The sequence below is a fragment of the Geospiza fortis genome, unplaced genomic scaffold (genome assembly GCF_000277835.1).
Source record: "Geospiza fortis unplaced genomic scaffold, GeoFor_1.0 scaffold186, whole genome shotgun sequence".
Taxonomy (NCBI): Eukaryota; Metazoa; Chordata; class Aves; order Passeriformes; family Thraupidae; genus Geospiza; species Geospiza fortis.
The window spans coordinates 3,923,654-3,946,169 of NW_005054331.1; the positions used below are offsets into that span (position 1 = coordinate 3,923,654).

At 39.2% G+C, this 22,516-nt stretch overlaps 1 protein-coding gene across 1 annotated transcript in view; it reads right to left on the reverse strand.

Moving 5' to 3' along the window:
• The window catches only part of FGD6 (FYVE, RhoGEF and PH domain containing 6), a 62,617-nt gene extending 42,108 nt beyond the window's left edge, over positions 1 to 20,509 (reverse strand). The window contains exons 1-2 of the mRNA XM_031057536.1: positions 20,380 to 20,509; positions 16,146 to 18,567 (exon numbers count right to left, since the gene is read on the reverse strand). Coding sequence (XP_030913396.1) covers positions 16,146 to 18,567; positions 20,380 to 20,509 — 2,552 coding nt within the window. The remainder of the gene's footprint in view (positions 1 to 16,145; positions 18,568 to 20,379) is intronic.
• Between the last annotated feature and the right edge of the window lie 2,007 nt (positions 20,510 to 22,516).

Here is a 22,516-nt window from a genome sequence, read left to right on the forward strand (position 1 = left end):
AGCCTTAAATTTCTGGAAGGTTACATGGAAACACACCAAATCTCTGGGTTCCTACTTTCAATCCTCAAAAATATTTAATAATTTTCAATTACATTAAAACTATCTAAAAATCACATAATCTGTGTTCAAGGTCTGCAAAAAGATGCTGGGATGCCACAGATTTACTTTGACATGAGCCAAAACTGATTAGCTATCCTGCAAAACAAAAAGCAAATCCAGGAACCCTTGTCTACAAGCTGCTGCAGCCAGCAGAGATCTCACTGGGCTGACCAACATCTAATTTTATACAGCCAACAACTGCTGCCAGGGCTACACACTTCTCCATACACCTGGCCCTCTGCCTCCTGAGGCAAGGTATAGTTAGGACTGTTTTTCTGCTTGCTTTGAATCAGAGGAAAGCAAGGATGGAGGGTAACTATTCAGACTTGCCACCTCTATCTGTGATAGCTACCAGAAAGAAAATCTGTCACCACGGATCCCACAGAAGGTGTCTGCTAGCAATCTGAAAAGCAGAAGTATTCCTCAGGGCTTGGGTTCAGTACTAGGACTTTGGGACTGGCACTGTAAACAGGTTTGTCAGCAACGTAGACAGAGGGACTGGGGGCTCCCCTCAGCAAGAGTGCCCAGCAGGTCAAGGAAGGGAATTCTGCTACAGCAAAGTGTTTATTACACAATGCTCAAGATAGAGTTAAAAACAAGCAAACCAACACAAAAACGCTGATCACAAATAGAAATGTATTTGGAGATAAAGATTAGCTGGCCTGTGGACAGACCTTGGTCAGCCATGAAGACACAGAGAAGATTAAAATAACTTGGTTCTATTATGACAACTACAGGAAGGACTTGGGAAACTCCCAAGCAGTTACTGTCTCCCAGAACCAAATGGGGCGGGGGAAGGAAGGAGACTGTAAGGTCATCACTGAGTTCAACAAGGTCCTGAGCCAATACTGCAGCACCCTGGGGGCAGAGAGACACCCCTTTATTTGGGTTTGGAAATTACCAGCTGCATGCAGGAAGACGGTAGCCACCAGAGACATGAGTGCTGATGACAACAGCATATGGTGTATGCCAGGGACAGCTCCCATAGCGCCTCCAGAAGTTTCAGGAAGACAAAAAAAAGCAGCTTTTTACTGGAGCTTTCCCTGGAATGCTAGCAGGAAACTAAGATTTCTGCAGTTATTCATTAACCTCAGCATTTCAGAAAACCCCTTGTCTAATTTATATAAGTCACAGTCAGCTGAGAATATTTATTGTACTAGATGCCATCTCATATTCTTTTATTATGACAAACACAAACATCTTTATTACATCAGTAGCATGACATGAGGTAGATATATGCCCCAGCTTTAGTCAAAATCTGCAACAGAAATTACTGCTGTTCCTTCCTTTACTAAATTACTCAGCTTTACCATCCACATCTGTCACTGAATCTATCTCTGACCAAGGGTATTTTTTCCCCTACTGCAAAATATAGTAAGTGCTTTATCTCTCACCACACTGGAATACACTTTTTAGTCCATTATTCATTAATGTCTAGTTTTGTTAACAGACATTTAATTGCCCTTTTTCCTACTCTTAATATTTGTTTTAATTGCCATTTTAATTTCCTTTAACTGAGATTCCTTCTCATCAAGAAAACATTGCTTTCACACCTGCGACATCACTGTTCTTTTGCCTCAGCATATTCTACTGGATGCCCACTCCCAGACTTTGTTGTCATTCTTCATTTAAACTTGTCAGGGCAGCTATGCCAAAACTTAGAAGTTTAAGAAAATCTATCCTTTTGGAAGTCAGAAACAAGAATACTTCCAGATGAAGCTGTGTTTTACTTGCACAAATCCAATCCCCTCATCACTGAAGGATGAAGAACAAACTAGCTGGTTTGTGCTGTGTGAAGCATTTTCTAAACATAAGATTAATCAGCTTATTTAATAGGAAGTTTCAGTAAAAAAAAACAAAAACAAAACCAAACCAACTTAAAAATTTAAATAATTAACTAGGGATAATTAGGATGTGTATAGTAAGTGTCCACAAATGACAGCCACTCACTGTATAAATTTTTTTCCTTACTGCTTAAACATTGTGATTTATAGGAAGATCCTTTTCTGGCCTTTGTGGTACTTATGCCCACAGTATTCACGTAAAGAAAGCTGTGACAGCTGAGAGAACCATGTATAAAATCTTATGTACAGTATCTACTCCATTTGTATCCTGTATTTGCTCAGTTCACAGCACTCTGGTTCTTCCACATGATACATCTTGTTGAGGGTTTTTTTAGTGCCATTTTTAATACTTTTCCCCTTCTTTTCTTTGCTTTTTAAAGAAAGAACACATTGGATGATTAGATGATTAATGATCAAGAGTCAGTTCACACTCAGCTATTTTCCAGAATCAAACAAGCCATCAGTCCAGGGATAGGATGCAATACTGGAGCCAGGGGTAGATACCTTTGTGGTGATATCTGCAGTTGTGTCCTCTTCTTCATAGAAAATGGGGACAGAGTTACTGTGTTGTGTTTATCAGCCATGTGCTGAAGAACACACAGTTCCCCTCAGACATTACACCTTAACCTTTCATGGCAAATGCTGTGGCTTTTCTGGTGAAACAGAAAGCAGATCTGTATTTACTGATTACTCTTGTCTGTACTTTTACCTCTGAAGTCATCTATAACATAAGTGTATGTATGGTTCTCTTAAAGTTATCTCTGGATAAAGTGAAATCCCTTGTACTTTAACTGCCTTTGGAAATAGTAGTAAATCTTTAAATAAACAGTCTTTTCTAGCACACATTAATCTCCCTCTTCCAAAATACCACAAGCATGCAGTAAGGCCTATTTTAAGTGGCTCTTCTGATAGGTATTTTGGGGATACTGTGAACTGTCTCTATCTTGTTCCCTCTTCATCACGATTCTTTGTCCTACCCACAGCAATACCCATAGAAACTTCTGCATTATCAGTCATGTGAAACACCAGCCCTGCCAACTCACTGTGCTGTGCACTGAGTAAGAACATCTTGCCATATCTCATGAGCAAGTAATCTAAATATAGATGTGGGGCTTTTTTATTTCACACATAAAATGAAGGAATCATTAGTTTGCCTTGGAATGAGTGGCTTATGGGATGATGCATTTATGTTGTGCTGTATTTTCCTATTGCAATAGTAAAATACTAATGAAATAAAACATGCTGCTCCTAGCAAGACATACAAGATAAACTGTCAGAACTTAAAAATTGCCATCAGACTATTACCACTGGGAATCAGCATAAAAACCACTTATTGTCTTCAAGAGATGACCAAGACTAATTCAGACTAGTTTATTGTCTTATAATAGAAGCTTCAAATGCACCTGTGGCTTCACATTCAGACATTGTTGATTTGGACCCTCCATAGGGCACTATAGCCTGAAGTCACAATTAACATTTCAGTCTCCATTTCCCACTCCTTTAGAAAGCAAATAGTACTTTAAGGTTGACTGAGATCATTCAGAAAGATTCTCTGCCATGGAATGCTCCAACATTAAGTATTTTATAGTATATTGGAATGACTTCAAGTGTGAGCATCACCATAACTACTAAAAAGCAAGTTTCCAAAGCTCCAAAGTACTTGCTAAAATATATTCATCCACACTACTGCTTTACACACATTTCCTTGTGATCTTCATTATTTTTAGATCTTTTTCCTACTTTCAGTAAGTAATAAAAATATGTAGGAATGCTGAATGAACAGAGCCTTGCACATAACACTCTGCTAAACTCTTCATTTCTCATTCTTTTGTTGTTTTAAGAGGAGTCACTGGTATACTCCGCTTTATCTTTCTGTCTCTTCCTCCAGTATTTTATTGTGTGTTTTTTGTGGGTGTTTATGTTTATTTATTTTTAAAGCAAGCTTTCAACATGCAGGCAAAATTACACAAGCTGAAGTTCCTACTCAACTAAAAAATACATACCAGAACTTCAGAGAGCAACTTAACATGCCCTATTATATTTCATCTCAAATCCTTTTAGTGTCATCATAGCATTTCTCCATCTTTTCACAGCTGCTTGCACCTCATTTTTCCCCAGAGAGCAAGCAACTATTATTAGTGCTTATCCATTTTCAGTTTTTAACATCACCATTCCCTGCAATCAATTTTAGTAATTAAGGCATATTCAGCTGCTAGTTTTTTAAGACCTAAAAGCACACTGGATCTCTGTGAAGGCAATGGCTGATAACATTGTCATTTTTTCATAGCCCCTCATACTCCCAATAGCTGTAAGCATGCCTCACCAACTGATTCCCTCCATGAACTCTAGTTGTTCACTTCTGGGAAAATGCAATGGTAAAAGACCTAAAGAAACAAAATGTTCTATAGAATCTTTTCTGTTTGGTCCTAAATTCAGAATCTCTTTCTGGAGAAGGACTGTAAATATAGAACTCGAATTAATATCCCAAAACAATTTAGGAAGTAATTCCCTGATTTGGGTGCTCAAACAACAGAAGATGCTTCTGGAAAGTCAAAGCAAAAGTGAAATTAATGCCTGGTTAATAATCCTTTTGTTTTGTTTAGTGAATTTCTTCTGCTTTTATTTAATGCTTCTTTTTAAAGACAGGCCAGTGTCTTTATTATTTAATTACTACAGGTTTTTGGAAAATCAGTTCTAGAAAGCAAGCATACTTGGCAAAGCACTAAGATAATAAGGGATGCCAACCAAGATCATGTGTGGGCTCCTATGGGAGGTTTAAGAAAATACATAAAGAGATTAGTGATCAGCAAGATTAGTAAAGGCAACCATTACAGCACTTTTTGGATGAGTTACATTTTACTGCAATACCTCCCATCCACACCCAGCCTTAAGAAGTCAACACCAGCAAACCAGTCTAGAAAGCACAAAGATGAATTTCATATCACTCTAGATGCACCAGGAGCTTAACTGGAGCTTAATATTCACCTCTCATTTGAACTTCAGATTCCCTGAACAACAGTAGCTGTTTATCATTAGAGCTAAAAATATCCCACCCCTTCTTGTCTTCATGTCCCCCTGCTTTTCATTTCTCCTTCAGGCACACTGGACCATGAAGCTGCAAATGAAGATGAAACGCAACCCAGACCAGGGGGATGACTTCTACAGCATCACTCACCTCTCTGGTTTAATGACAGACTCACAGATGAAAAAAGCTGAAGCTGAGATCACATCTCTCTTCTCTATGGGTAGTGGACAGTGAGAAAGGCTGGTGGATGCTGCTGTGTCTCTCACAGTGCTGATGTGGCTGCCAGCCCTGGAGACTGCTTGCCTTATTGCAGCCAAGCTGCTTGGGCTTCAAGTTCTCTGCCAAAAATGGTGCTTTTTCAAAACAAGAGAGCAAGATAGCAAGGCGCCCTCTCAAATATGATTTTACACAACAGCACTAACTTTGTGCCATTTGTTCTTCTGCAGTAAGAAGTCAATGATATTAGTAAGTTATTATTATTATGACTAATGACAAGAAAAAAGGCAACCAGACATGAATTTTTATTGGTGTGATCCCAAGGAACATGACAATTGATTTTGATCTTCTTTTTCTTTATATCTTTTAAGACTAACTAAACAGATCATGCCTGTGAGATTCATTAGTTCCTTCTGTGAGCGATCCTGCCACAGGTGGCATGGCAAGGAATAAAACAGACCTCTACAGTAGCCTTTAAAATAAAAAAGCACAAAACAAGGGGCAAACAAACCATACCAGTGAATCCATGACTATTTGCATTGCTTAGCACTGTTGTGCTATATTCTCTGCAGGCTGGTTAGGGAATTTAAAATATTCAATTACAAATATAAACACTCCTCAAGAATCACAGCTAGAAAACAATACCTCCTAGCAGCCAGCTGAGCAACTACAACTGAAAATACTTTGTGCACTCCAGGTTCCTTTTTCAAATTTAAATTTAAAGACTTCAAGAACTGAAACAGAATTATTTTAAACAATATCATATGTATTGTATGCACTCATTAGTGTCCACTTTTACTTCAAAAAGCCAAGATCTTGATGACAGAAATACACTATCAAAAGAAAAGCTCAATACAATCTATTTGAAATGCATTTTCATTCAGAGCCATTTGCACTTTGAAAGCTGTCTGCTGAGAGACGCCATGTGGAAAGGCCAGGAGTTTGCTCTTGCCAGGACAAACACCAAGAACTACCCTCTTTGTCCCAGTCCTTACCTCTGGCACTCACTGGTTACACCTGGGACTTCTGGGCAAGGAGGATATCACAAACACTGTGAGAGCTGCCATGACATTTGGGCTGTGAGATCATGCCACTGGCAGCTCCTTCTATACTTGCCCGAGCACATTGCAGACTTCTGCACCTGACTTGCTTGAACCAAGTTATCCCAGTTTTAGCATTTAACCAAGTTATCCCAGGTTTAGCATTTGTTATCCTCAGGTCAAGGCAGCACATACTACTTTCTTCAATGAGATGAAAGAAAAGTACAGCTGACTCGCATTCTGAGCAAAAAACCAAAAAACGAAACAAAAAAACCAACAAAAAGCACCAAAAACCAAACCAAAACAAAAAACCCACATTTGTCATATGCGCTTCACATTAAAAAAACAGGTACAAAATTTATTAAGTAATCCATTCTGTCAGTAACCCTACTTCAGGCACACTATGATCAATAGAGTCATGCCCATATTTCCATGGTAAAATTTTTAAAAGCCCAACTTAAAAAAATGGGCAAACAGATTTCAAATTATCTCCTTATTTAGCTGTGATTTGCAAACGTGAGCTCCTAAGGCCAGAGGCACCCAAGGATGGCTCACCACAGGCAGCCTCCCATGCTCACCGAAGTCATCTTCAGTGAGACCGTTTGTTGACAATTCCTCAGTTCCCTGGAAAGTTCAACATAAACACACATGCATGCTTCAGATGTTTCCACACTCACCACAGCAAAGCCACATTAGAAAAGAAAAGGATAAGACAGACAGAGGTCTCACTTTAAAAGTCTGCAAGAAAACTGGTGCCCACAGTGGGACAGCTCAGCTCCTGAACAGCCAGGCACAGCTGACATTAGGACAAGGAGGACAGACACTCAGATTGACAAATAATCATGAATACTAACCAAGATCATAAATGGGTTTCTATGGAATGTTTAAGAAAATATATAATGAGATAACTGATCAGCAAGATTAGTAAAGGCATCAATTACTGCACCTTTTGAATGAGTTACATTTTGCTGCAATACTTTCCCCAAAACCACCCTGAAGAAGTCAACACCAGCACAATTCCTTTCACAAGCCAGTCTAGAAAGCATAAAGATGAATTTTATATCAGTCTAGATGCACCTGGAGCCTAACCCATCATAAATTAGAACTGTCACCTGAACTTCAGACCTTCTGAACAACGGTGACTGTCTACCATTAGAGCTAAAAAATCCCCTCCCTCACTGTCAACTTCATGTCCCTCTGCTTTTCCATTCTGCTTTGGGCATATTGGACCATGAAGCAAAAAAAGAGAGTGAAATGCAGCCTAGGCCAGGAGTCTTCCTTATCTTACCCATCCCAGCAAAGGTGCCCAAAGCAGATGATGCTGCCAATGTAGCAGAATACGATCCAGAAGGGTACAATGGGACAGTACTGAGCACTGGCACTGTAAAGTGAAATACTGTGGCAAAACCTAGGGATTTAAACCCTTGGCTGGAAGCATGTAACAGGAAAAGGATCCCAGCACTGGTGCTTTCCATCACCACCAAATGCTGTCAGGGATTACCTGTCTCCTAGGGTAGGCAAAGAGAATTTACAGTCATGAGCATACTTTGCAGCATGACTTTAGAAAGCACAGTTTAAATAAGGTGTGAACAGCTCTCAAATGATCTCCTTGCAGAGATTTACAGTAGAATTTAAGTCTTTTTGCCTTCCCCTATCATTAATTCTTGTTTCAGAGGGAGAGCTGCAATGCTCATCGGAAAGACCTTTGGAAGAAGCTCCTGGCAAAAGCAACATAAAAAAGGACCAGAAAAATATGGCACTCGTTCACAATCAGGACCTCTTATTCTAACTTCCCTCAATTCACAAACAGACCCTTGTGGGATGAAGTAGATTGGGAAAGGACAGCAGGATCAGAATAAAAACAACACTTCATTTTCCAGTCACACAAAAAAGGAAAAACCACAAGAGAACTCTAGCACACACTAAATAGACTTCTGGTAAACAAGAATGTAATTGTGACAAAAGAAATCAAAACAAATGTATCAAATAAGAAAGGGAAAACTCAGACCAAGTGAGAACAAAACTCCCTATTAATACCCATTTCAAATAAAATTGATCTTACCCTGCCAGAGCTACAATGACATTTCAATGCATAGCTACTTCTGCTCACTGTAACCACAGTTAATGCAAGGCCCTACCCAATATCTTCTCTATTGACTCAGCATTAGCTTTATGATTTTTGCATGACTATTCCTGAATCAGGGCTCCAATATCTCTCTTCAAACTGCTGCTCACTCAATTTAAAAATAATGCACATCCTATTGCACTTGGGTTTTTTTACATACCAGATATCGAGAAGATGACAAAAGCTGAGTAACAGATTACTCAAAAGGCAGTGACCCAGATCTGAAATAAAAATGGAGTGGCTTAGTTCCTAAACACACAACTCTGCACGCACGGGAGCTGATGCAGCTTCCCGGACAGTATGTCAGAAAAGAGAGGATGAAACAGTTTGGTCAAGAGTAACACAGACTGAGAGTAAAGAACAGCTGAGCTGCTTGCAAGATTATTTATTAGACTTGTGCTATGTCTTCCTCTAATATTTTGCACAAATTAGAAGAATGGGATTTAGACACTCTTTATAAATTTTTCATCTTATCTAAAAATCTGTACGGAACAGCCCACCTCCACAAACACCACTGGGAAAAAGGCAACATAAAACCCAAGTGAACTTTCAGAAGTTGAAATCACTGAGCCATAAGGTTCAGGTTGAAGCTTTCAAAATGGTAGATTTGGTAAAAACTACCTTTATTTATTTATATGCATCTTAAAGATTTCTTTAGTCTTTTTCTGCTTGAGTAGAACAGTTTATCATAAGCACAAAGATATTTCAAAGAAAAATTAAAACTTGCATAAACCTTATGTTTCTAAATGAAGCTTACTGGATTCTAGCATTTAAAATAAAACCAAGCATTTCTTTACCTAAATTTTATGTAGTGCATTGAAACAACATAGCTGCACAGTTTTGTAAATCTATTCATTAAAACATCTTTAACTAGGTCAAATAGAAATGCTGGGTAAATGTGGCATATTAATATCACTGTTGGCATTTAAATAAAAAACTAAGTTTGTATTTTGATCACTTTTTTTGCATATTTATTTTGTGCCACCTAAAACTTCTACTGTTTTACAGATACTACTACATTAGAATGCAGTTGGAATATCACTGTGCCACAGAGCTCCACAAGCACATTTCCTGAGCTGATGCTGAAAATAACCCACAGGAAAAGGCTGCTGTTGAACATATAAATGGGTCTTTCATCAATTCTCATATCCCATTAGACTCTCCACTCTGCATCTGATGTATTCTCTAGAGCTTTATTTTGCTAATTTATATCACGGTTGGCAAAAGGAGACAGAGCGCACACGGTGGAGGCGGGGGAGAAAGGCCACCATCGGTGACAAATATGCAGCGTTAACTGAGCTTCCTCCACCTTCAAGAAAAGGAAATACATATGAAGAATGCCAAAATTAGGAAGAACACAGACATGGAATAAAAGAGGAAAGAAAAAGATAAAGCACTGCAGATTAATTTCCGAAAGTGCGTGACGCTTGAGTTCCTGTAAGCCACGACCAGGGGGTAGGAAGGAGCCAAAGGGACACAGGAGCTTTCTGCTTCCTTCGGCTCCCCACGGCACTCTGAGCCACCCCCCAGCTGAGGCCAAGAGCCAGGCACTGAGCTGAGGGCAGCGGCACCGGAAGGACAAGGACATCCTTCTATTGTACTGGGGGAGCAATGGCAACACAAATTTGGACATTTCTGCTATCTATGATGAGCATTTCTTCAGTGGCAAACAAAGGATAGCACGGCTTACCCTCAAAATGGCTCTTTTAATGCCATTTTAATATGGATTGCATGTGCATCAAGGTTAATATGATGTCATTTTCTAGACTGCACAAGACTAACCAAAGTAGCTGCCAAATCTTTTGGAGAGCAGATGAGGATTCACCCAGCAGCGGGGCAGCGCTCACAGCACTGCCTGCCTCATCACCACTGACACCATCTTACTGCCTCTCGTAAAATAAAAAGATAACACTGAGAATTGAAACCACACCTGTTTTTATGTAGCACTTTTAATACCACCCGATCACTTACAAAACTTTCGCTATTGCACCTCCAACTCTGTCAGAAGTTTTCCTGGCTGTGCCAGCCTTCTATACCCACACCTCTTTCTTTTACCAAAATCAAGAGGAAGCCGTTGAAAAGAAGGATTAAACAAATATCAAAGACAAAAATTATTTTTCACTACCATCTTGGGATCTTCACAATTATTTCGATGTCATAAGACATTTTAAATCTTTTCCGGACTGAACTGTACACCAGAATAACAGTATTGGAAAAATGCAGTTCTCCAACTTCCTTCTCTCTCTCATTGAAGATGGAGACAATCAGACCTCAGAATCTCTCCCACTGTCAAAACAGATTAAATCAGCACATCTCAAAAACATATTTGCATGAGGATGTGTCAAGATTCTAATAAAGTTTCTATTTAGTTTGAAATTTTAAAAATCTTAAAAAGAGGAAGAGGCAAGAGAGGAAAGTATCAGCATTGTTCTGCCAGTTTGCTTTAGAAGATTTGAGTACTTTTCCAGCGTGCCTATTTTCTTCTTACAGTATATACATTTTATTTCAGGTTGTATAGCAGACTACACTGTAAAGCTGTATAACTGAAAGACACTCCAATGCTAAGGAAAACTTCTCTTACTGGAAAAGCAAACCATGGAGATACTGACTCATATAAAGTCTCTTGGAAAGAAAGAAAAGAAAACCCAAAACAGTCCTGAGCAACTAACTGCGAGCCTTCCATGTAGCTACCCTTGTGGTACAAAATAATGAACTTGACACTACAAAATAGAGGAATTCCAGAGCCAAGGATCCCAGCACTTGCATTCCCCCCTAAGTCCTTATGTGACACATCAATATTCCCAAGCAACTGTACTGCTACCACTTCTCACCAACATTTCCATGTCTCCCTGATGTGACTCTAATTACACATGCCTACCAATTACAGAATTTGTCTCTTCATGGTCTGTAAGAGCAAAAAGTGACAAGCCAGCAAAACTGCTTATTCTTTTCATAGGCAAGGATTGCTTTGTCCGTTCCCACCTCGGGGGCTGGGACTGCCCGCGAGGCTGCAGATCTGAGCCCCCTGACTCACTCCTCACTGACAAACCCCCAGAGCCGGCAGAGGCCTCCGTGCCGCACCACGAGTGAGAACAGGAGCGAGGGGAAAAGAAAGGCAGGCTCAAGGAAGCTCAACACAAAAAGAAAGCCAGTAATAACACATGGCCAAGGATAATGAAGCCTGAAAGGAAAGCTAAATAGCCTATTATCAAAGCTATTTCATTAAAACCTGACGGGCAATTGCAGGGAAAGAATTTTATGTACAACCAAGGATGGCAGAAGCCAGCTAGACACACAGGGGAGATTGGACGACAAGGCAAAACTGCAGAGCTGATGCAGAAGGAGGAACTGATCTTCTTCAGATCAGAAAATAATCTTTGAGAAACTGATGAAATATAAAAAATATATATATCTACATACTTGGCCTCTACTTATCAGGAAGTTATATCTTTCCAAAAAAATTCAATAAAAAGAAGACATGGGTATAACACATCCAATACCTAAAATGTATTTTGTGCATTCAAATCTCAGCATAAGGGTTTGAACTTGCAATATTTTAAATGCCATTTAGACCTTGCAGTCTTTTATTAATTTAGTGTTTCTGAATGGGAATTTTGCAATTGCAAAAAACCCCCAAAAACACACAAAAAACTCCCACAAAACATACAAAAAAACCCCACCACAACATCAAAGAGGACTATGTATCAAAGCAAAGTGCTTAACCACACAGATTTCAATATGAAATTCAATATTCCACAAAGGTTTTCATGGACACCTAATTGACCTCTGGGGACTCAGGCCCCAAAGCAGAATTTAGTACAGAAAATTAAACTTATATTTTGCATTGACATGCTCATTTCTGGAAAACCAATGGATTATTCTAAATCAGCAGGTGTGGGTAAAATACAAAGCAATATTTGATTAAACCAACATTGAAATCATAAAGGATTGTTGTCACATGGTACTCCCGCCTCTCCAGGCCTTTCCAAGGAAAAATCCTAGCTGGAAACACAATATCAGAGCCATAAATAAAATAGCAGTCATGTACAATGCAACAGCTTCAAGGAACACTGTCAAAAGTAGCCAGTAAATACAGTATGCTATTCCCAGAAGGCTGAAGAGGTAGACTCACTCAACCTAAAATACAACTGCCTTGCACAGGAAAATGTAATACCAAAAAGAAGACCACAAACAAAACCCCAAACAAACAAACAAACCAAAAACCCAAACATACAAAAAAACCCACAAAACTCAGCAATCGCAGGGAGCTGCATTTCCTGTTATCTGACTGGATAATGATATTTAAAACTTCTTTTACACTTAACAGGACATTTTCTATCTCACAGCATCTAGTCTTCACTCACTTTGTTTATAGAGTACTCATAAAAGCCCATTCATCTAAATTATCCATTTTAAATTGGCAGTTAAACAGGTAGGCGAGACAAAAATAAATAATTCTTCAACACCATTTTGAAAGTCTTCTTTTTTGTATAGTGGAAACAAAACATAGACTATCTGCTCCCAATCTATTGACATTATTTACTTTATTGAAATATTCCCCTGAACTACTTAACAAAAGCCTAATCCATTCTGACTCTCAGCAGCAGCACCTGTTCCACCTCAGTGGTTCATACACCAGATCAGGACCCTGACTCTCTTCCTTTCAATGCCAAGCCTTCTCTTTTCAGTAGAAAGGAGGTTGACATCAAATATCTCAGAAATTAAATCCTGACAACTGCTACCTACCATTAATTACCCAGGCCTGCCACTTGCATGTAATTCCCTGTGGGAAGGCTCAAGCAAACAATACATGGCTGAATTAAATGCGACATATGAAATTTAGATAAAAGCATCAAAAGCTATTACCATTCTCCATTAAAGCATACTGGTTTCACCAGATGGGATTGTGAGGAAATTCCTCTGTAATCACCAAAGCATTCAGTACATTATCAAAATTTTATTTCTTCTTCCAGAAAGAAATGTAGCATGAGCTGAAGACACCACTGAACTCTTCTGGTAATGGCAAGACCGGCATTCAGACTTAATATACTGAATGTGCTATTATGACTAGAAGTGTGGGCTATTGGTCTGAATTTCTCAGAAGAACAATCTCATTTGTACATTGGTTTTCATCATAAGATAATTTGCTTTGAGATCCCCATTAGCAGTGCATTACAGGAATTTGTGTGCCACAATCTATGAAAAAGAGCTGAGTGCGTGTTCTGACAGGCTGGGGAAAACGCAAGAAGCAATTATTTCAGTAACAACAGCAGCACTGTTTCTCCAACTGGTTTTATAATACAGCCTAGCCCAGGAAATGATAAAAAGCTCTTACAGAACTATGCAGAAAGGGTAAGACAACATTGATAAGGAAGCTTCAAAGGATTTGAGATAATGCTGGATGGGAAAACTGGAGAAGTTGCCTGCCTGGCGCGTCTGGGCGAGGACCCTTCCACCTCCCAGGGCAGAGCCAAAACGAATATTCATCCCGGCTGTCTCAGCAGCACTGTTCCAGGTCAGGAGACTACTGTACTGTTATGAGCCCTTTTTTCCCTAGGGATTTCTTTATTCTCTGAAATCTGTTGAAGTAACTACATGCATTGCTTGTTTCCTAAGGCAGTTTCCAACTATTTCATTTGACTTAAAATAAACACATTAATGGCTCTAGTTCTTGTTTTCTATGGGTGTTTTTTAAATAAAAATAACACAAACCCAGCCAAGGACATCCAATTTAGGGAGCAGCTTCACGTGTAGGTGTGTTAGAGAGACCACTTAAACCCTTATATCATCATTGGTAGTGGGGAAGGTTTGTGTGGAGAGGAAATAACAATAAATCTCACACGTTTAGCCAAATAAGAAAACTACAGAATTTCACTTCAGGAGCAACTGCAATCTCACATCTACTATGCTTCATACAGCAAAACCATCCTCCTCCTAAAGCTGACAGATTCAGACCTGTATTCAGAACTAAACAACACAAACCAAAATGAGTCACATAAACACATGAAATGCATCCTTATGCAAGTTTGCCCTCATCCTTCTTAGGTACACCAAATTGATGAAATACCAAGAGAGCGTGGTCAAAATCCCTGAAAGATGCTCCAAGATTAGACTTAAACAAAAAGCATACACTCTGTCAGGAGCTTAAAGTATACCAAAGACAAAACTACGAAACACCCTGCTGTAAACTATAAATATACTCAACAACCACTTGAATAAATGTACCAGTACCTAGCCCATAACTAGAAATCCTATTTTCCATTATAAGGTTTCACCTTTCCCAACAAACAGACCCATGTTGATAATATTAGCCATATAACAATTAACATAGGATGCCCCTTAAAATATTTGTCTGTTCCTATATAAGAGAACACAGATTCTTTGGAGCATATGCTTACTATACACACATCCAAAATGAAATAAAGCTTATTAACTCTCAGTGAAAAAGGAAGTTAAATGTGACTATATAGAAGCTAATTCATTTATTCTTGTTGTTATTCATATGTTCTCAATAGTGTGAAGAAGTTTGCTGGGGACTTTGAAATATACAGGCTGCATATTTGATTCAAATCCTTATTGCTGGTTTGAGATAAATCTTTAGGATCTGTAAGAGAAACTGATCAGCTGAAGTTAAGAAATTGCATGATACCATATTGGGACAAAGTGATGCTTTACATGTTACCACACTGACAGACACACTAAGTGATGCTGTTTAGGGAGAGCCCATGAGTCTGGCCACTCCCTGTGGCCCATTTCTCCTTGCAGCATCCATCACAGCAATACAAATATTAAAAGATCTATTCCTGCCTATTCCATTTAGCAGCTGTTTTGGATGTAGAATCACAGAATCATTAAGGTTGGAAAACACCTCAAAGATCATTCAGTCCAACTGTTAAACCAGCACTGCTAAGTTCATCACTAAACCATGTCCCCAAGTGCCACAGACAGGTATTTCTTGAACACTTCAAGGGACAGTGATTTCACCACTTCCCTTGGTAGCCTATTCCAATGCCTGACCGCCCACCCTTTCAGTGAATAAATTTTTCCTAATATCAAATCTAAACCTCCCTGGGGCAAATGGAGGCCGTTTCCTCATATCTATGAACCTGTCCAATCCCTTTTTGAATCTGCTGACACTATCTCTCTTCACTACCTCCTGAGCTAAAGAAACACAGAAGCAACCTGCCGAGTTACCAAACCCCACCACGCAAATATTCCATGAGTCACACAGAAACTGTGCACCACTATCACCTTTGCTGGGTGCACAGACAGGCTCAGAGGACTCACTGTATTTAGAGAGAGGCAGTAGCTTCTGTTATACCCAAAAAAGCTTTCCAGACCTGATAAAGAATTTGCATAACCAAAAGCTTGTCTGCTCTTCTCAGCTCTATGAACATATCTAAAAATATATTCATTCCCCCTACAAACCTAGCAACTATGCACTCTTAGGATGGTTATTGCAGTTCACTGTGAGACGGGTAAGTTTCATTCCTCCCCATTGAAGTACTCTTGAATACAAATACATGACTGTATCTGATTTGCTTTAATTAAACTTGGAAAAGTTTCCCAAAATTTGAGGAATATATGAGGAATAACTAGCTTACTTTTCCATTTGACTCACTGCCAAGTGCAAGGAGTTTTCAAAACAACAAAATCCTACAGAAAGATATACAGGAACAACTGTCCTGCTGACATTTAATGGAAGAGGTACAGCCTCTCAAGTTATCATTTAAACATCCTTACAACCAACAGAGTTACAACGCAGCTGTTTAACTTCCCTTTTCTCTTTATTTTACCTGTCAAGCCTCCAACGCCTGCTTGTAGCTTCACAAGGCTCCTCAAATTCATAGAAGTCAGTGCTCTGGTCTTCCACGCTGCTGGAGTTCTGCCATTCTGGGCAGAGATTTCTCCTAGCACCCATAGCAAAAGGCAAGTTCTCATACTCAGGTATTTCCTCATAGTGACGCACATTCTCGTACTCTGGTTCACAAGTGCTGGTTACAGAATTCAAAGGCATTTGGGACAAATTCTCTCCCCAAAGTCCATGTCTTTCTAAAGACTCCAGCCTTTGGTTATTTCGCATCTCAGGCTGACTTCTGTTTCTCTGCCTTTTCTTCTGTAATGCCGGACTACTTATTTCTATGGAATGTGCCTTGGCAGATTTAGCTTTCCTTTCACTGCCTACAGACCCTACATTACTGCTGTTATTTCCATACCCATTCCCATTGGAAAGGTTGGCAATAGCACTCTCCACTGACTGGCTGCCTTTAGACAGAAATTTTTGGAAGTCACTTTTCTTTAAGCAAACCGACAGTTTCATGTTCAGAAGCTTTTTCAAACTATTTTTCTTGTGATGGTCTTTGCAGGGCTTGTCTGTCCTGTCCATGTCCACAGCAGAGAGAGACTTGGCCCTAGGCTTCGTCACAACAGTCAGGTGGCTGAAACTGGTGGCAGTTTTTAATGATTCAGAATTTCCTGAAAAGGGAAGAATAGGATGAGGTAACTTCCAGACGGGTTTTTCAGAAGAACGTTTGGGTATGTCACAAGACGAAAGTGCATCCTGCTCCTTGGCCTGTGGATGTGCAAAGTGAGATCCTTCTAGAAGGCTGTTTGATTTGTCTTCACTGGAGGTGTAAGAACTTTTGTCCACAAGCTCTGCTGACGCAGCTTTTTTCAGCAGGCCAGCAGCTGGAAGGCCATGTCTCTGTGGTTTCTTAGGAATAACTTTTGGGGAACTCTCATCCTTTATTTTAAGTTCTTTATTTTCCAAGTTTTGTGGGGAAACATGGAGGTTGTTGGCAGCAGGTGAGTGCTGACTGCTTGCCAATTTGACCTGCTTTGGCAAACTCATGGACAGGGTATTACACCTGACAAAGCCAGTCCTTTTGTCCACAGCATCTGGGATACTGGTGTCATCTGTTATCTCATCCATGAAGTTATGGTCTGCATTTAAAGAAGATTCAATGTGTCTCCCCAAATCAGGACTTCCATGTGAAAACTGAGGCAAAAGATTTTGTGAAGCTGACTCTTTCACAGCAGGCTCCTTTACCTGAGACATTTTTTCTGCATTGCTTTGATTTACCTCACATTTTTCAGGATGAAACACTTCTGCATTATTATTATTATAACAAACACTTTGACCAAGGACATTAATTCTTGCTGGCTTTTTTAAGCTTTGGTCCACAACACCATGAGAATCTTTCTCTGAATTAGATGGTTCCTTTGTTCCTTCTCCTGTGCTGTCTATGCCATCCTGACGGACTAGACATGCAGTACGTGGCTTTCTTGGCTTAGGGATAGGAAGCACTTTGGAGCTCAGGACTGAAGATGTTTCAGGGGAGGCTTTATCAGCATCTGCTTTCATCTCTACTTCAACTGAAAACATCCTATTGCTACTTAAATTTTCATTCTCTAGAGTTTCCTTATCCAATGAGGAAGAACAACTGTGATTATTTTCAATCAAACTAGGACAAATTTCAGACATCTGAAACTCATCAGCAATAGTCTTACCATCAGCGTTTTGTTGCTTCCCTTTAACTATCTCAGAAGATGACGAAGACTGTACAAGTTCCATAAACTCTATTTTAACTTCATTCTTGGAACTGCTGCCATTCCCTTTGTCAAATTTGTCTGCATACCTGTGCCTCACAGGACTGCTGTTAGGAAACACACCATGAGTTAGGACATCCTTAAGTTTCTCTTCCAAAATGCTGGCTTTCAAAACCACCTGACTTCTACTTGCCAATTTTTCATTGTGACTATCCCCCAGAGACAGTGCATTTCTTTCACCAAGTTTGATGTTTTCTAAGGTGTCAAAGTGCTCGAGAATGATCTGCGTTTTACAGGTGTTCTCTCCATTTCCAAGTTTATGAAGGCATTCAAATTTGCAAGGTGACACAGGTAGAATATATGCTGTGTTTCCAGTACTCCCTTCTGAGGTTTCATTTTTATAGTTCAAATGGTCCAGAGTTTGAGAAGGATCTTCCCTGTGTTCCTCAAAGCTTTTTGTGCTTTTTCGTGTAGACGATGGAGGTTTAACTTCAGGGATGGAGGAGCTCTTGAGAACCTTTGGTTTTGGTGCAATTGCTGGCTTGGTTTTCCTTGCTGCTTGTATCCCACCAGAAAGTACAATATCAGGCTTCGGTGCGACAGGTGGAGGCGCTGCCTTGTGTCCTAGGATAAATTTTGGTTTGGGGGCCACTGGTGGCTTCTTAATTTCTAGGAAGGATGGAAAACAAAGACTTTAGTCACCATTGCCCACAGAACAACCTCACCTGCAATGCAGTAGTGTTAAAAGTTTTGTAACGTTTCTGATCCACAAGAACTCAATGTGTGTATGGATACATTTTTCTCTTAAAAGCATGCATTCCTTCCCTAACACCACTTCTTTACTAGTTGCCTTTCTTTGTTTTAAGAGGCACATCAAGAAGTGGTAGGGAAGTTTTCAAAGTCTTTTCATAAACAAACAGTTTAACATAATATTAGTACATGTACTCCCTCACATGCTAAAGTCTGATGCCAAGAAAAGCAGAGCCTGGTTCTGTAGTTTTAACTGCAATACCCTTTTAAAATGTTGCAAGTGTGTTAAGTGCCGCACATACAATAAACCACAAAGACAATGGGACAGCCAGAATAGTGACTAGGGTAGTTGAGTCCCCTCCTCCACCACTTTGAGAAACGTGTAACCCAAAATTCCTCGTTCCCTTCCTCTCCTCTTCAGACAATACTGAGATGAATTACTGTACCAGCTGCAAAACTGGCACTTCACTGCCAATAGTTCAGTTAGTCTGAGGTATGAAGTTAGTGCAGTAATTTGTAGCAAGGCAGTACCTTTCTATTATAAAACACTATTTCTGTGCCTTGTACAAAATTACTCTTCCAACTTGTCTGACGTAGAAACAGTCACCACTATCAGGAATTATGACCCGCTTGGCACACCAAGATGACAAACCCTCCTGAGGAGAGTGTACAGCAGTCAGGAAAAGGAGCTCATGAGGAGCTTTGAGACTGTGGAGTTTTGAACCTGCTGTTTGAGTAGTTTTGGGGTTTTTTGTTTGCTTGTGTTGTGGTTGCTTTTTTTTAAAGTATGTCTGAAATATTTGAATATTTCAGGAGATTATTTATGACCAATTCATTTCCATATGCTGAAATATTTTCAGATTTCTAAGAGCTTTGAGTGTTCTTTATAGGTGCAAATTTATAAAGTAAACAAGCTTATTGTACTGTTTATATATTACCTCTGTATTTACTGCCCTTATTTTGATCAATATTTTACTATACTTTCAGTAAGTCATATATATGTTAAATAACACCCTCAAGAAAACACACTAGTTAATGTTTCACATGCAAATAGATGGCGTAGGCCATTGATTTATTGTTCCCTTTGAAGTGTTGGTTTGGTGTTTGGTTGTGTTTTACCACCATTATTACTATAGATATACACTACATCTTAATCTCTAGCTTAGATTAGAATGAAGTTTCAAAGTTTAGGTTTGTTTTGTGGGGATTTGTTTGTTTGAAGGAAATCTAGATGGGTAAAATAAAAAATTAAAAAAAAAAAAAAAAGGACAGATGCCCTCAGTTGCAACTACTCCCTAAACAGCAAGCCACTGCTCTAAGCAGAGAGCCAGAAGCAGTAAAACCATGTTTTTCTAGGACATGAATCACTAAATGGTACCCAGACTGCCTCTACCTACCCTTTGAATGGCTGCCCTTGCTGTCATTATATTAGTGAAGAGATAAAACTCTGAAGGCAGAGTCTCTGATGTCTCTGATGGCAGAGACAATTTTTAAGAAATTTTACAAGAGGGAATCCAGAATTTCTTTCCAAAGGTACAGATTCCTATAGCCACTGACAACAGTGACCCAAGTACCACTTACTGCCAGGCTATCCCACCTTCTGCATCCCATCTAAAGGCAGGTTTCAAACCCACAGAGAAATGAATCAACAATTTGCTAGGAAAAAATAAAATTAACTCTTTAGGTGGGTAACTACTGATCCTGATGAGCAGAAGAGAGCTGTACACTCACTTTCAGACAAGTCAACTGCTTGTTCAATTGGAATATGAAGTAATGGCAATAAAGGAGCCTGTGTTCCATGGTAGAAAAACAAACATGGGATGCCCAGTTTGTCACAGAACACAACACAGTAGTGGGCCATGTTCAGCAATATTTACCAAGTTGTTAAAACTCCCTAGAAACAGGAGAGAGACAGGCTGCTTTGGAACCCTTCCTGATGCCCAAGTGAGAGAAACAGACTGACAAAGATACGGGAGATTAAACACTGGTTAGGTAAGCAATATCCTGTGGATTATTTTTCCCACGCATAAACTGAAGTTCATAAACCTTGCAAGTTTCTCTCTCTACAGTGGGAGTGCCTTACATTTTGGATACCACCAAACTAGATAACTCTGCAGGGCTTTTAACTAGTATTTATTAGGGAGCACACTCAGAAGTTATGACGTGACACCATTACCTGAATATAAACTATCAAAAACTCCCATGGTTTTATTAAAACTAAACCATGAAAGTGTAAAGAAAAGAAAAGCAAACAGAACAGTCTGTAAGCCAGTGGAGGAAACCTGGATAATGAACAGAGCAGAAAAATTAACTTCTGATAATAAGTGCAATTCAACGTGATTTCTGAAGCCTACTAGAATTTTTCAAATTACTTCCATGTTAAAAAGCGTTCAGGCAGACAGAAGAGACCAGCAAATTGTGTGGGATAATAAAGACACCACTGTCTGCTTTAAACTGATTGCACATTACATCTAGAGTAGATATGGGTCAATGTACTAACAGGCACATTACAGTCTCGGTATCAACACAGATCTGCAGTCAGCCATCAGAAAGGAATGTGATGAAGAGCCCTTTCAAACATAAATGTGATGTGAGAGGAAAGGCTCCAAGAAGGAATGCATACCAGTAGTTTTCCTCAACAAAATATCTTTAAGTTTCTGAAGAATACAAGCAATTAACTACTTAGAAAAAGATTACAGCAGCTGACAAGGGTGAAAGTATAGTAGATTGACATTAGAAATTGAGAATCAAAGTTCAGTTGCTTATAAACTAATTCAATTCACAGTCGGATGAAAAACACAGTTCTACATAACAGTGCTCTAAAACGGACAATTTCCCATCCAGAATAGAAAAAAATCTAAGTAGGAGGCAACTGTTATATATAAAGGTGTAAGGAATGACTGGAAGTCATATGAGAATGACTTTTTGTTAAATGGCAAGCAAAAGCAAGGTTAAAAACCAATAAATATAATCAAGAAAACATTATAGTGCAAATGCATGGGGTAGTTAGTTGTTTGGACAGAGGGCTTTTTCCTGGTGCCATATGAAACTAGCTATTCACCTAAGGACAGAGATGGTTGGTTATGCTTAGGAGAGTAAAAATTGAAGAGAATTTGGAAATCATTGTACGTAGTTATTTTATGAGAGCTCCATGCAGGTCTGAAGCTAAGCAGTAAGTAATCTGCTAAGTATAAAAGATGAAGGGAGTTGAAAATATTTCTGTACATACTACCTACCAGACTGTTAGTGAAATGCAATGTCACCTTCCAGCAATCTCAGAAATAACTACAGAAGCATCCAAGGTCTAAAAATTTTGCTTCAAATCCCAAGGAAGCTCATCCTGGTTAATTTAACCAAGAGTTTAAAAACTAAGATGGTAAGAGGATATATACGTATGCATATGTGAAAGGTTTTGGGTAACAGATGGCTCTTGAATCACAAAAAAAACCACCAAAACCAAAAAAAAAAACACCTAACCCCTGATGAGCTTCCATAGCTGATCACTGAGGTTTGACATGTTCAAACTAGAAACAAAACTCTAAATCATATGAAACCTAAAGGATAATTAACTACAGAAATATCTCACTTAGTGTTGGGGGAGAGCCACAAGCACTTACAGACAACCTAAACTCACTTTCTGACATGTGTAGAATTTTCAGAGGGAACTTTGGACTGGATATTGGATTCTCTAGCCGGTCATACTCAGGAAATTAGGGAATCACTATGATTTTCCCCACTCCCACTTCCAACCTTAACCCATTTCTCAAAGAGAATCCCTGCATCCAGGGATTCCAGTAATAAATGCAAATCTGAGTAGAAATATAAAATTTGATTTGCATAAACAGATGAAATGTTTAAGAGCCAGAGA